The sequence below is a fragment of the Dromiciops gliroides genome, chromosome 1 (genome assembly GCF_019393635.1).
Source record: "Dromiciops gliroides isolate mDroGli1 chromosome 1, mDroGli1.pri, whole genome shotgun sequence".
Lineage (NCBI taxonomy): Eukaryota > Metazoa > Chordata > Mammalia > Microbiotheria > Microbiotheriidae > Dromiciops > Dromiciops gliroides.
In genome coordinates this window covers 249,707,001-249,720,436 of record NC_057861.1, presented here as the reverse complement: position 1 = coordinate 249,720,436, position 13,436 = coordinate 249,707,001, and the positions used below count along the sequence as shown (strand labels likewise).

At 37.1% G+C, this 13,436-nt stretch overlaps 1 protein-coding gene across 1 annotated transcript in view; it reads right to left on the bottom strand.

Annotated features, from left to right (window-relative positions):
- LOC122747993 (meprin A subunit beta-like) overlaps nucleotides 1-12,100 on the bottom strand; it is an 80,793-nt gene extending 68,693 nt beyond the window's left edge. The window contains 5 exon segments of the mRNA XM_043993743.1: nucleotides 3,809-3,884; nucleotides 7,637-7,680; nucleotides 7,776-7,826; nucleotides 10,186-10,204; nucleotides 12,038-12,100. Of these exon segments, the coding sequence (XP_043849678.1) occupies nucleotides 3,809-3,884; nucleotides 7,637-7,680; nucleotides 7,776-7,826; nucleotides 10,186-10,204; nucleotides 12,038-12,100 (253 nt within the window).
- Nucleotides 12,101-13,436: the final 1,336 nt, after the last annotated feature.

Below are 13,436 nucleotides of genomic sequence, written 5' to 3'. Positions count from 1 at the left end.
GACACTAGAGATGGTGCCCCCTTCTTCACCTTTTCTCTTCCCTTTGCTTCAGAGATAATATGTCCTCCTACTTCTCCTTCTACCTCTTTATCTCCTACCTCTTTGTTTTCTTTGCTCATTCCTTACCCTTGTCCCAATGGGGCATATGATAAATAGTACTTAAGAAAATGAAGTCATGAAGAGTGGCTGGAGCAGACTAAACATATACAGAAGAAATTCATGCTGAAGACAACACCATTTTAGAGGCGCTGATTTTTAATGTATCTCAGATGAGAGAGAATACAAAAAGAAAAAGAAAAAAATTATTAACCGTATTATTGTATTGCCCAAATGGCAACCAAGAAGATACTAGTAATTACTGAACCACATATTTACTTTCTAATCTTTATTAAATCTTTATGAAAATATGCTATAGGGTAATCTTGTTGGAAATATGAAATGGGAACTGGCAATGTTTTGTAGATTATTTCCTATTGCAGAACACACATCCACAGCCTTATAATAGATGGGAAGGTACAGACATTACAAAATATTGCTTTGTTTATTAATTAGCAAAAATACTCTATCAATACTTGATAATATAAAACACAGCTTTATAAAATCTCTTCTAACAAAGTATCTCCCATTCAAATATTAAGATACTACAAAAATCTGTGATAAGTGAATGAAATCCTTGGCTATTGCAAAAATATAAATGATCAAATCTATACAAAAAAATCCAAGTGAAAGAAGTATTGTGCATTACCCAGATTATGACAAAGCTGCCAACCCATCAAAAAAAAGGACAGTATTTTGCTTAGAACAGAAGGGAAGAAAGATGACAGACTAGATTGGGTTTAGATCATACAGCACTGTCAATTATCCTAACCTTGTCCTTGACACTACAATGGATATTTTAGTGCCACATTTTTGAAGTATATTTTGATGCAACATGGCTGCTAATCATAGGGTATCACAATTTCTAAAGAATAAAATTTTTCAGTGACACAAATTTCAATGGAAAGATAAAGTGTGTATATGGGCTGCAATAGATAACCAATAGTGACTTATGGAATACTATTTTGCTTAAGATACATCATCTAAAAAAAAAAAGAGGATTGGGCAGGTAGCAAAAGGAGAAATAAAAGATGGACAGTTCAAGGGTTGCAGTCTCATCCATATGATATTGAGACCTAAAGGAAGGCATCTAATTTCCAGAAAATAGCCCCTCTGTGTAGTACTAAGGGGTAGGCAAGGGACAAGAATCTCAGAGAATGAGAGGCTGTAGATAGGTTTGTATTCCCAAGAGTGAGTTCATGAAATCAAAACAGTGATATTTCAATCAATAACAGTATAAAACTATCATCCCTGAATTGAACAACCCTCAATATAAATTTCCCAGTAAAATAAATAATTTATTCCATGGCTTTCCACCTGTTAATTTCTCTAAGTTCTCCCATTTCTGTAGTATATAAATAAATACACTTTAAAACACAGATATATTTTAAAATAGAGCACTCTACCCTTTAAAAAGCTAGTATCAATACATTCTGTGGCAGTTATTAGCTACTTGTTTTGTTTTGTTTTGTTTTGTTTTTTAGTGAGGCAATTGGGGTTAAGTGACTTGCCCAGGGTCACACAGCTGGTAAGTGTTAAGTATCTGAGGTCGGATTTGAACTCAGGTCCTCCTGACTCCAGGGCCGGTGCTCTATCCACTGCGCCACCGAGCTGCCCCAGTTATTAGCTACTTAGCAACAATTATTTATTAAGTTCCTACCGTATTTAACATACTTTGATGTTCAAGGAGTTAGAAAATTTGAATAAGCCATTGTCTATGCCCTTATGAAGTTTGTAATGCTATAGAGGGTTGTGAGATATAAACTTATTTCAAAATTTTGAACACTTCAAGGTTCTGTTATTTTGGGGTTTTTTGTTTGTTTGTTTTTGGCAGGGCAATGAGGGTTAAGTGACTTCCCAGGGTCACACAGCTAGTAAGTGTCAAGTGTATCAGACTCAGGTCCTCCTGAATCCAGGGTTGGTGCTTTATCCACTGCACCACCTAGCTGCCCCTAGGTTCTATTATTTTGTCCAAGAGGTCATACCTGTCATAGACATGGGTCACAAACCCTCTATAGCCTAGTTTGTGGTCTTCTGTGACAGCAAAATCATCACTTTGAAAGTAATCTGATAAAAAGTCTTTCCAAAATCAACCAGGCTGTTATTTACATGACAGAGAGTTTGTTACTATCTTCAAATAGGAAACCTTTCCACTTTGATAGGACCTGATATTGCTTGTGTAGGTAGCACTAAAATAACCTTTGAGAAACTAGAGTCACCTCCACACCACAAGGAGGAATTAGAGGAAGTCTTTGCTGAAGGAGAAAATACAAAGAAGTATAGAAGCACATAAGAGAGGTACAAATGGCTCTGTGAGCATCCATCAACCATCCATGTCATTGATCTTGGCTGGAAGGGGACTGAGTGATCATATACTCCAATCCTTCTATTTGACACATGAAGAACTGAAAATCACAAAGGTTAAGTGACTGACTATGTCATTGGCTGATAGATGGCGCAATGGTTAGAGTGATGGGCCTGGAGTCAGAAAGAGCTGAATTTAAATCCAGTCACATACTATCCAGCTGGATAACTCTGGGCAAGGTATTTAATTTCTGGTTGCCACACATTCCTCACCTGCAAGATGGGTCTTATAATTGCAACTACCTCCAAGGGTTATTATGAGGAACAAATGAAATAATATTTATAAATCAGCTTGGAAACCTTAAAGTGTAACTAACTACTACTATTATTATTATTGCCCAAGGTCACACAAGCAGTAAGTAGCAAGAAGGATTTGAATCTTTGGATTCCATGTGGGTTCAGTGCTCCTTCCATTGCAACCTTCCTGTTTCCCTAATTCCAAAGGAAGGTGGGGTAAAATATGTTCCATTTTTCTTTCTTTCTTTCTTTCTTTCTTTCTTTCTTTCTTTCTTTCTTTCTTTCTTTCTTTCTTTCTTTCTTCTTTCTTTCTTTTTTTTTAGTGAGGAAATTGGGGTTAAGTGACTTGCCCAGCGTCACACAGCTAGTAAGTGTTAAGTGTCTGAGGCCAGATTTGAACTCAGGTCCTCCTGAATCCAGGACCAGTGCTCTATCCACTGTGCCACCTAGCTGCCCCCAAATATGTTCAGTTTTAGAAACCTCCATCCATGAAAATAAACAGGTGAGATTCTAACAGGCTCTTCTGATAGTTGTTTTGAAAAACTGACTAAATTTTTAAAAAATTTTATATAGTGGGTAGCTAAGTGGTGTAGTAGATAAAGCACAGGCCCTGGATTCAGGAGGACCTGAGTTCAAATTTGGCCTCAAATGCTTGACACTTACTAGCTGTGTGACCTTGGGTAAGTCACTTAACTCTCATTGCCCCCCCCCCCAAAAATTATATAGTAATACGTTTATGTCCAGGCTTCTGAGTATTTATATTCAATGCACCTGACCAAACATCTCAGTTTTCCATTTCATTAATTCTAGAGAGGAGCCATGTACCTATAAGTCATAGGTTTTAGAAATCTGATGACTAGGAGGGACTTTGGCAATCATAGCTTCTTCTTATGAAACTGGACAATAGAGCCAAATTTATGATTTTTTGTACCTGCTTCCATTTCTCTCCCCAGCTCCATTCTAAGGTGAAAGCAAAAACGTCTTTCTATCTTCAACTAAAGTGGGTCTGAACTCAACAGCTCCTGTCACCTACAGCCTGGAGTTTAAACAAGGCCAGAGTTTGGGATAGAGAGTAAAGGGACAAGAATTCTATCCAAAATTATATACCTACCCAGACTATCTTCAAGGACATAAGGGATGATGTGAGGCCATCTATATTCATCACCAATAAAGGAACCTCTGTCTCTCTGAAAAGGAAAATAAACTCAGGGTGTGCTTATGTCAAGATTAGGCCACTACTTGGGGAAGAATAAGTTTTTGTCCCAAGAGGAAAGGTTGTTTAGGGATCTCCCAACCAACAGGGAAAACAAATCATTTGCAGGTGTATAAATGTAATTTCCCAGCAATTCTGTAAGAGGTCAGTAGGAGAATAATGCATCAGTAGCACTTAATTTTTTGGTAGGACAATTTAAAAGAGGCATGCAAAGCTTATGTTTAGCAATGATTATGGGAGAGATCCAATCACCATTGGCAGAAAAACTAAATAATTATCCACAAGGAGAAAATTATGGCAAAAGCGCATTAATTTGAGCTATACTGTTTCAGAATTTGTGGTCATTCAGACATATGCTAAGTTAAAAGTTTACCACTGCACTGTGAAAATGGAGTTTATTTTTTTTAAGTGTTAAAAAAAAGGTGGGGTACAACTAGGTGGCACAGTGGATAGAGCACTGGCCCTGGAGTCAGGAAGACCTGAGTTCAAATCCAGCATCAGACACTTGGCACTTACTAGCTATGTGACCCTGGGGAAGTCACTTAACCCCAATTACCTCACACAAAAAAAAGTGTTAAAAAAGGGAGGGTTATATTTATAGTAGTTGAGTAAATAAACTTTTTTAAGTATTCTCAAACCCTATTTTAGCTATGCCTATTTTCATCAATGTACCAATTACCGATGACCATTATTTAGGCCTTTTCATCAGATGGGTCTGGTAGTATCTCTATGAAGTAACATTTTATTATCTTAGATTCCCTGAGGATAAATATTTTCTTTGTTCTTTTTCTTTTTTGTCACCCCAATTCCTAGTGTGGTACCTAAAACATATTAAGACTTAATAAATGATTATTGATTGACAAATTGATTGCTTGAAATTAATAAAATATTAAAATCAACTAATTTGAACTGATCTTTCTTCAATTAATCTGAATTAGTACAGTTTTATCACATAACTAAAATCTTCTAGGTTGACAACCTGATGTAAACATAACAAGCTTTTTTATATATATATATATATATATAAAATGACCAAGAAGCCTGGTCTTGGAAAATAATTGAGAAAATTTAATTCTCTTTCCCTTCCTTGTAGAAGTGAGGCACTATGGTTATGAAACATAGCATACATTGTCAGACTCAATTGATATGTCAATCAGGTCTACTCAATTCCCTCCTTTCTCTTTTTTATTCTTTTATAAAAGTAATTCTTCAATTAACAAATATTTATTAAGTGCCAACTCTGTGCCAGGAACTGTACTAAGCACTAGGGATACAAAAGGAGGCAAAAATACAGTCCCTGTTCTCAAGGAGAATACAATTTAATGGGGGAGACAATATGGAAACAAGAGGGAGAGAGAGAGAGAGAGAGAGAGAGAGAGAGAGAGAGAGAGAGAGAGAGAGAGAGAGAGAGGGAGGAGCCTAAAAATATAAAGCAAGGTATATCCATAATAAGTAGGAAATAGTTAAAAGAGGGAAAGGACTGGAATTAAAATGGGTTCAGAAAGATTTCCTGCAGAAAGTGATATTTTAGTTGGGACTTAAAAGAAGTCAGTCAGGTCACTGGTTAAAATGGAAGAGGGAGAATATTCCAGGCATGTGAGATAGCTAGAGAAAATGCCTGGAGCCAAGAGATGGGAGTGGCATATTCATGGGACATTCAGGAGGCCAGTATCCCTGAATTAAAGAGTATGTGCAAGGAGTAAGGTATAACAAGACTGGAAATGTAAGAGGGGGCAAGGTTATGAAGAGCTTTGAATGCTAACCAGGGCATTTTGTATTTGATCCCAGAGGTAATGGGAAGTAATTGTAGTTTATTGACTAGGAAGGTGACATGATTGGATCTGAATCCTAGGAAAATCACTTTCATGGCTGAATGGAGAATTGTTGGAATGTGGAGAGACTTAAGGAAGGAACACTGATCCACAGGCTATTGCAAGCATGAGATGATAAAAGCCTGCATTATAGTGGTGACAGTGTCAAAGGAGGGAAGGGGCTATATTTGAGAGATGTTGCAAAGGTGAAATTCACAAGCTTGGGGTGGAGGGGCCAGGGTGAAAGATCATAAGGATTGTGAGCCTAAGGGACAGGAAGGATAATATTGTCCTCTGCTGAAATAGTAGGGAAGGTGGCGGGGGGGTGGGGGGGATTTTAGGAAGAAAGGTAATGGAGTTCTCTTTTAGACAGATTGAATTTTTGATGTCTACCAGACAAGTTAAAAGAATCTGAGAGGCAGTTGGGAATGTGATATTGGAGGTCAGCAGAAAGATTAGAGTAGGCTTGAGAACCATCATCGTAGGATTGGTAAATTAAATTCTTTGGAGCTGATGAGATCAACAAGTGATGTAGTTTAGAGGGAGAAGAGAAGATGGTCTAGGCCAGAACCCTGAGGGACACATAGGGTTAAAGGGCACAAACCAGAGGAGAATCCAGTAAAGGAGAGAGAGAAGGAGCAGTCAGAGAGGTTGGTGGAAAACCAGGAGAGAAAGGTGTCTTAGAAATCTAGAGATAAGAGAGTATTAAGTAGAAGAGAATGATCAACATTGTCAAAGGCTTCAGACTCTGATCCAAGAAATGGAGACTGAGAAAGGCCTTTAAATTTGTAACACTGGAGAAAGTGGATAGTTTCAGTGGAATGATAATGTGGGAAGCTGAAGAGGGGAGTAGAAAAAGAATAGAATTCAGATGAAGGGAAGTTTGATGCCTATGCACAGGCATTCCAGGGGGCACAGTGGAAGGACTGGGTAAAGTTAGGATGGGATGGGAGAGTTGAGGGAGCATGGAAATAAGGCCTCCAATAGTAGGGGATTTGAAGTGAGGTTTAGATGATGATCCAGAGTTCAGAATCACTAGAATGTGAAGTGTATTATCAGATATGAGAATGTTCATCATTGAGTGAAGGGTGCTACTCCTACCCCCAAAGAACAGGCTTGGCTGGAAATGGGAAGCCTGAAGTTTTAGGAGTGGGGTTTCTCTTCTTTGCAATAGAGGTTTTCCAAATCCTAATTAGGAGATTGGGCTGGCAGCAGAAAGTAGAAGATGCCTTGTTCTGGTACAGATGGAATTGGTTGCTTTGTGGCTGATGGAAGGTGCGTGGCTCAGCCATGTGCCACATTTCTTCTGGGAACACACTGCACTGAGCAGGAGATAGAAGGCTCAGGGTGCTAGTGAATCTGTATTCTTAAATGGTTAGGTAGAGATGGAAAGGGGAAAGTAAAATATGTGGAAATAAAAGTAATGTAAAAATACATGTTATTAATAAAAAAAGAATTTTAAACTCAACAGGTTTAGATCAATATACCCTGATTACATATTGTTAATGATGATGGCCTTGGGACTAATTTGCAGTAAATCACAGTAAGGGAAAGATTGTGATATTAACATGAATCAAGTAATTATTTCCAGCACAATTTGTTTATGAGGTTTTGTACAGATACATTGATAAATGATTCCCATTAATTCTGCGTCCTCTCCACTGGTTAGGGTTAACATACTTACTGGTAGATGAGCTTCAGAGCAGTAGTATTTTAGCTTGCTTTGGCCAATAGAAGCATTGATATCTGTTTTACATAATTACACATGTATAACCCATATGTGATTGCTTACCACCCCAGGGAAGGGGGAGGGGAGGGAAGGAGGGATAAAATTTGAACTCAAAACTATAAATAAAAATGTTTAATATGTTAAAAAAAAAAGAAGCATCGATATCACTGCAGCATGCAAACTCACCTCATGAAGATAGATGTCTCCCTCAAAAAGGTTCAGTCCCAAAGCTAAATGGCAAAACAAAAACCTGATATTATAAGATGGGATATTATAAAAACCCCACACCTGTATGTAGGATTTCAAAAGAAAAGAATCCACTAACCTTCATTGATGTCAAATATATCCTTATCTTTGCCACCATCTACATCTATGACTAAAAAGACAAATAAAAAGACACAGGAGAGAGGTTAACCTTGACATATATTTCAGAAGTGAAAATAATCTTTAGGTCACCTCATCGTGAAACTATAACTTGTCCTAGTAGGGTCACATTGTGTAGTCTGTTTTCCTATTTCCCCTGAGCATTGACTGACTTTAGGAATAAATCAATACAGTTCATTATAGCTCCCTCTGTGCAAATGGAAAACTAGACTAGAAAGAAGTTCCACTGATACACAAAGGCTGCACTGAATTGAAACCAAATTGGAATCGAGTACTGCAAACTAACATAGCCAGCCTTGTCTCATCCATATGTGGCTGTTTTGATATAAACTGAAGCTTTTAGTAAATGGCACAGATCAAAGCTTCCAGCTTAACCCTGAATTCCTTTCTAAATTCCTAGGGAACAGAAACCATCATTGTTCTTATGATTCTATATGAGTACAGGTGAATATTAGAAGAATGTTGGACTTGCTTCATCTAATCTGGCAGTTCCCCTCATTTAAGCTTTTTTTCAGAGCACTCAGGTTGGACTTAAATAATAGCCCATTCAACTCACATACTATTTAGATAATACAGGAAGATCTGTTAGCATGATATATAAGGCTTTTCAATGATTTCAAGGGGCAGCATAAACCCAAAGAGTGGAGGACTGGGCTTGCAATTAAGTAGACCTAGGAACAAATTTAACCTCAGACTCTTACTAACTGTATCTCAGAGTACTAAACTTCAAGAAATTTGAGAATCTAAACTGAGTTTTTACTTGAATGATTATTTACTCTTAAACAAACAAACCAAAAAACTCATAGGTCATATTAATGCACCATCCCTGGAGTCTTGTCTTGATCTGGTCATTCAGAAAAGTAATTTGGAATTCTATGAAGAAAGTCATGAAAATGTCTATACCCTTTAACTCAGAAATTCCAATGTTAGGCATATGACTCAAGGAGATCAATGAAAAAACTGTGTGACTCTGGTTATCTCATCCTCTTTGAGCCTCAGTTTCATCATCTGTAAAATAGGGATAATAATAGCATTTACCTGGGGCCAGCTAGGTGGTGCAGTGGATAAAGCACTGGCCCTGGATTCAGGAGAACCTGATTTCAAATTCGGCCTCAGACACTTGACACTTACTAGCTGTGTGACCCTGGGCAAGTCACTTAACCCTCATTGTCCTGCAAAATAATAATAATAGCATCTACCTAAAAGATAGATCTAATAATAACATCTATCTAATAGTTGCCTGTTAGGTAGATATTATTATTATGTGTGACAGGTAAAACTAAATGTGTGTGGTTACCTTATCCATCCCCTTTTGGGGAAAGTTAACTAGAAAACTAACTTTTCTCTTATGAAAAGACATAATGTCTACAAAGTGTTGAGCACATTGCCTGGCACATAGTAAGCACTATATAAATGCTTATTCCTTCCATCTTCATTCTACCTCACAAGGTTGTTCTGAGGATCAAATAATATTTCATAAGTTCAGCGCTACACAAACTTTAAAATATTATATAAATGCAATGTGTTGTTTTTACTATTATTGTCATTGTTGTTGCTGTTATCACCGTTCAGTCATTATTTTGGTCACAAACCCTACCCATTCAATCATAATCACATGGTTCCAGTTATTATAGTTACTGACAAAGTCTTGATACATGGAATATAATGTGATTCAGCTTTTGGTTATAGTATTTAAATATTAAGGAGGAATAGCGATGATTGTAATTCATGATTATTTTCTTATTCATTTAACAAAAGTAAGGCTAGAACTCCCTCAACTCAGCTTGTACTCAGGTCGCATTGTGGTCTGGTTGTGACCCTGGATTCTCAAAGGCTCTGTTTGTAGGCCCATCAATCTATGGTCCAGAGTCTAGCCTAGCTAAGTTTAGAGAAGCTTCTCAAAAGGGGGTTGGCCACCAGGTGATGAATTGTGGGTACCATACCCACTGATGAAGCCATCCACTGAAATGTAAAGGTGTTATATATAACATGTACCAGTGGAATAATAATATTAATAGCTAGCATTTAAATAGCACATTAAATATTTCAAATGCACTATATATTTTATCTCATTTGATGACACCCCATACACCCAACCCCCTCTACAACCCTATGAGGTAGGTGCTATTAACCACATTTTATAGGGAGGAATACTAATTTCAAAAAGGTCTTGCCCAGGGTCACATAGGTGGGAAGTATTTGAAACAGGATTCAGTTTTTTTTGAGAAAACTCAGGCCTTCTTGACTCCAGATCCAACACTGCCAACTTTACCATGCAGTTTCCCTGCCCATAAATGAAATCTTGGATCAGTAGAAGTACTAAAAAGAATAGAGGTCAATAGATGACTCACCAAAGTTTTCTGGGGTTAGCTGAAGAACAAAAGAGAGAGAGAGAGAGAGAACACATTATTATGATAGAAAAGATTTATCAGTGCTTCCCTTGATCTCACAGTCCTATATAGTAATAAGAGCATTTATTTACTACCTCACTAATACAGATTCTTTGCCTTCAGGGTAACTTTTCATGAAATCTGAGAATCTAAACTGAATTTTTACTTGAATGAGTATTTGTCTTTAAAGAAACACACAAACAAAAAATCCTCCAGGGCACATTAATGCACAATTGGTGGAGCTCTAACTTTAGCCAGGAAAAGTAATTACGAATAATGTGAAGAAAGTTATAAAAATAGGCATAAGTCTTTGATCCAGAGATCCCACTGCTAGGCATATAACCCAAGAAGATGAATGGAAAAAGAAAGGCCCCCCACACACACACACACATTATATATATATATATATATATATATATACACACACACACATATGTATGTATATAAAATAACTGTACTTTTTGTAGTACCCAAGAATATAAAACAACCTCAATGCCCATAGCCTGGTTAGCCAAGTTGCAGTAAAGGAGTATAATGGTATATTACTATGCTCTAAGAAACTATGAATATAACAATTCCAGAGATGTCATAAGAAGATTTCTATGAACTGAGACAAAGAGAAGTAAGCAGAACCAAGAAAACAATGTACATAATGGCTATCACAATATAATTATAAAGATCAACAACAAAACATTTGAAACTCAGTACTGTGAAATTATAATGACAAACCTTTGCCTCAATGAAGTGATATGAGAAGAAGCTCCCCCTTCCTTCTTTGTAGAGGTGGGAGAAATAAGTTTGAAATAATTCACATAATAGCAAACTTTTTTGTTGAGATGTCCCCAAATAGCAAATTGCTTATGCCTCAATCTATTTCTTTGGTTCATATAAATAAGATAGGAGACACAGAATCATTCTCAATTATGGCTGTTTTGAGCAAAAGAAATGAATTGGTCATTTCAAATTAATGCTATAAAATGGTTGCCCATTGAACACAATACACCATCATATTTGACACCAAAAGGCTGTCTCACACATTAAGAATATGCCTATAGGGAGAAATACAAAATCACACAAATAACACATTTTTAGTAGTAGAATTTAAGACATGCTTTATATATAACAAATACTTTTAAAAAGAAGATCATTTACTCAGCATTTGGCTGCTGTTTTAAACTTAGAACCTCAGGTTTCTCTCCAAGTCTTTGAAATATGATTTTGTGCTTTGGTTTTGTCTGTGCATATTCAGCTGGTACAGGGTACCTCTCTACCTGCATAATGTTGGGCTAAAGCTAATGAAGGGACAGAAAAATTTACTCTGCTGGGCTCTTCACAGTCCACAGCCAAATCACTCACATTGAGATGTCTATCCAAGTAATTTATTTTTTAAAATCTGTCATCAGCTAATACCAAAAATTGAACAAAACCAAATTACCATTTTTTCCATATTACTAAAAGCTGGTTTTGAAACAGTGAAACAAAACCAAAAACAACAAACTTCACCAAAGTCTTTTAGTCCCCTATTCCTATTTCTCTCCCTTATATCCCCTTTTCTGTTTCTCAGTCTGCTTCAATCAGTCACTTTATTTCAAACAGTAAATTTTCCCTGCTTGTCCTGAAAAAAACACTCCTTTCATTAAGCATAACTGATTCATATGAAAAAAATCAGTAGCTAAACCAATCTTAATGGTACCATTTTTCCCCACCCTTGGAGGTTATTCTAACGTTCATATTACCTGCTACCCTCCAGCCAGCTTATTTCTTTTGCTTTATTTTTCATATATCTTGTAGCATATGCCTTTCAATTCCTTACCATGCCAGAGACCACAAGGAAAGTCATACAGAGCAGAAGCCAAGGCAAACACTGTGAATCCATGTTGCATCCAGAGCTAAGAGCTGTAAGACTACAAAATTCTTAATGGATTTTACTTATATAGAAACAAACATCAGAAATTAGAGCCTTTGATCTCTATGAGGCATCTTATACACTAGTCTCTTTCTAGAGTAATTCTTCAAAGCAAGACAGTGAAGACCATCAAACTGGGCACCTTTCTGAAGATGACAAGTTTATCCCATTTGTTTTCAAGAGGCAAATGCCTGGGAGGAGCTAACCTTGGAGGTTAAATATCCAATCTTTATTTCCTGGTAAATCACATACAATAAGAAACTCAGCATTAATATTAAAACACATCTTTTCTTCCATTCAACTAGTCATTATAAATCATTGATCAGTGAAGTATTAAATAAATGTTTATTGACTGACTGACTGACTGATAAAGTAGATGAAGTTAGAGAAGAGGAGAGCCCATTCGGGTCTTTAATGGAATCTTCCCTTGGAGGCTGTCCAGGTCCCCTTGGAGATGAATTGGTTGGCTCAGTATGTTGTGAGTTGTAGCTACTCCTTTGTACTGGGTTTATAAAAAAAGAGGGGGTTGGGTGTATGGGGTGTTAAAAACCATCATGCCCTTTTCAGGGCTGCTTATCCACATTTAGTTTCCAGACAGTTACCCAACTCTCACCTGTGGGTCCAAGAAGCTGTAGCATGCACAGGAGCCACAATCCAGTTAAACTGTCTCAACAGACCATCTAAACCAGGTTGAGGGTAACTGACAGGTCTCAAATCCAATTCATCACAAATATATGCACACAACCTCCATAGGGATAATCAATAAAAATCCCAAACAAAACACATCTCCTTATAATCTCATAAAGTCAAACTGGAAACTCCCTATTCAACCCCTTCTATAAGCACCTACCATGTGCATAATACCATTCAGCTATGATATTTCCAATTATGCTCATTAATTACTCGCTGAGTTATAAAATTCAATAATTCCCACTGAGTTTCTAGAGCTTGAGAACATAGGGTAGCAAATAATAATAAATTTCATTTCTGAACATTCCCATTGCCCGATTGTTGATACAGAGGCATTAATCCAGGACAACTGATGTTTAAGAAACCCCCATCTAGAAAATTAATAGATTTAGTGACATTTCATGAAGCTATCAAGGCTTGACAGTTTTTGTGACCCTCAGAAGGCTCCTGAGGGAGTATTCCCATGTTCTGGATGACAAGGGTCTGGGTCCAGCCACGGAGAGTTAGCAACAGAAGTAGATTGAAGTTGCATATATGCTCAACCATAAGGATAAGAAAACCAAGTGGCTGAAAAGTTGAGTACCTGAACTCTACCATCTTATAAAAGGAAGGGAAG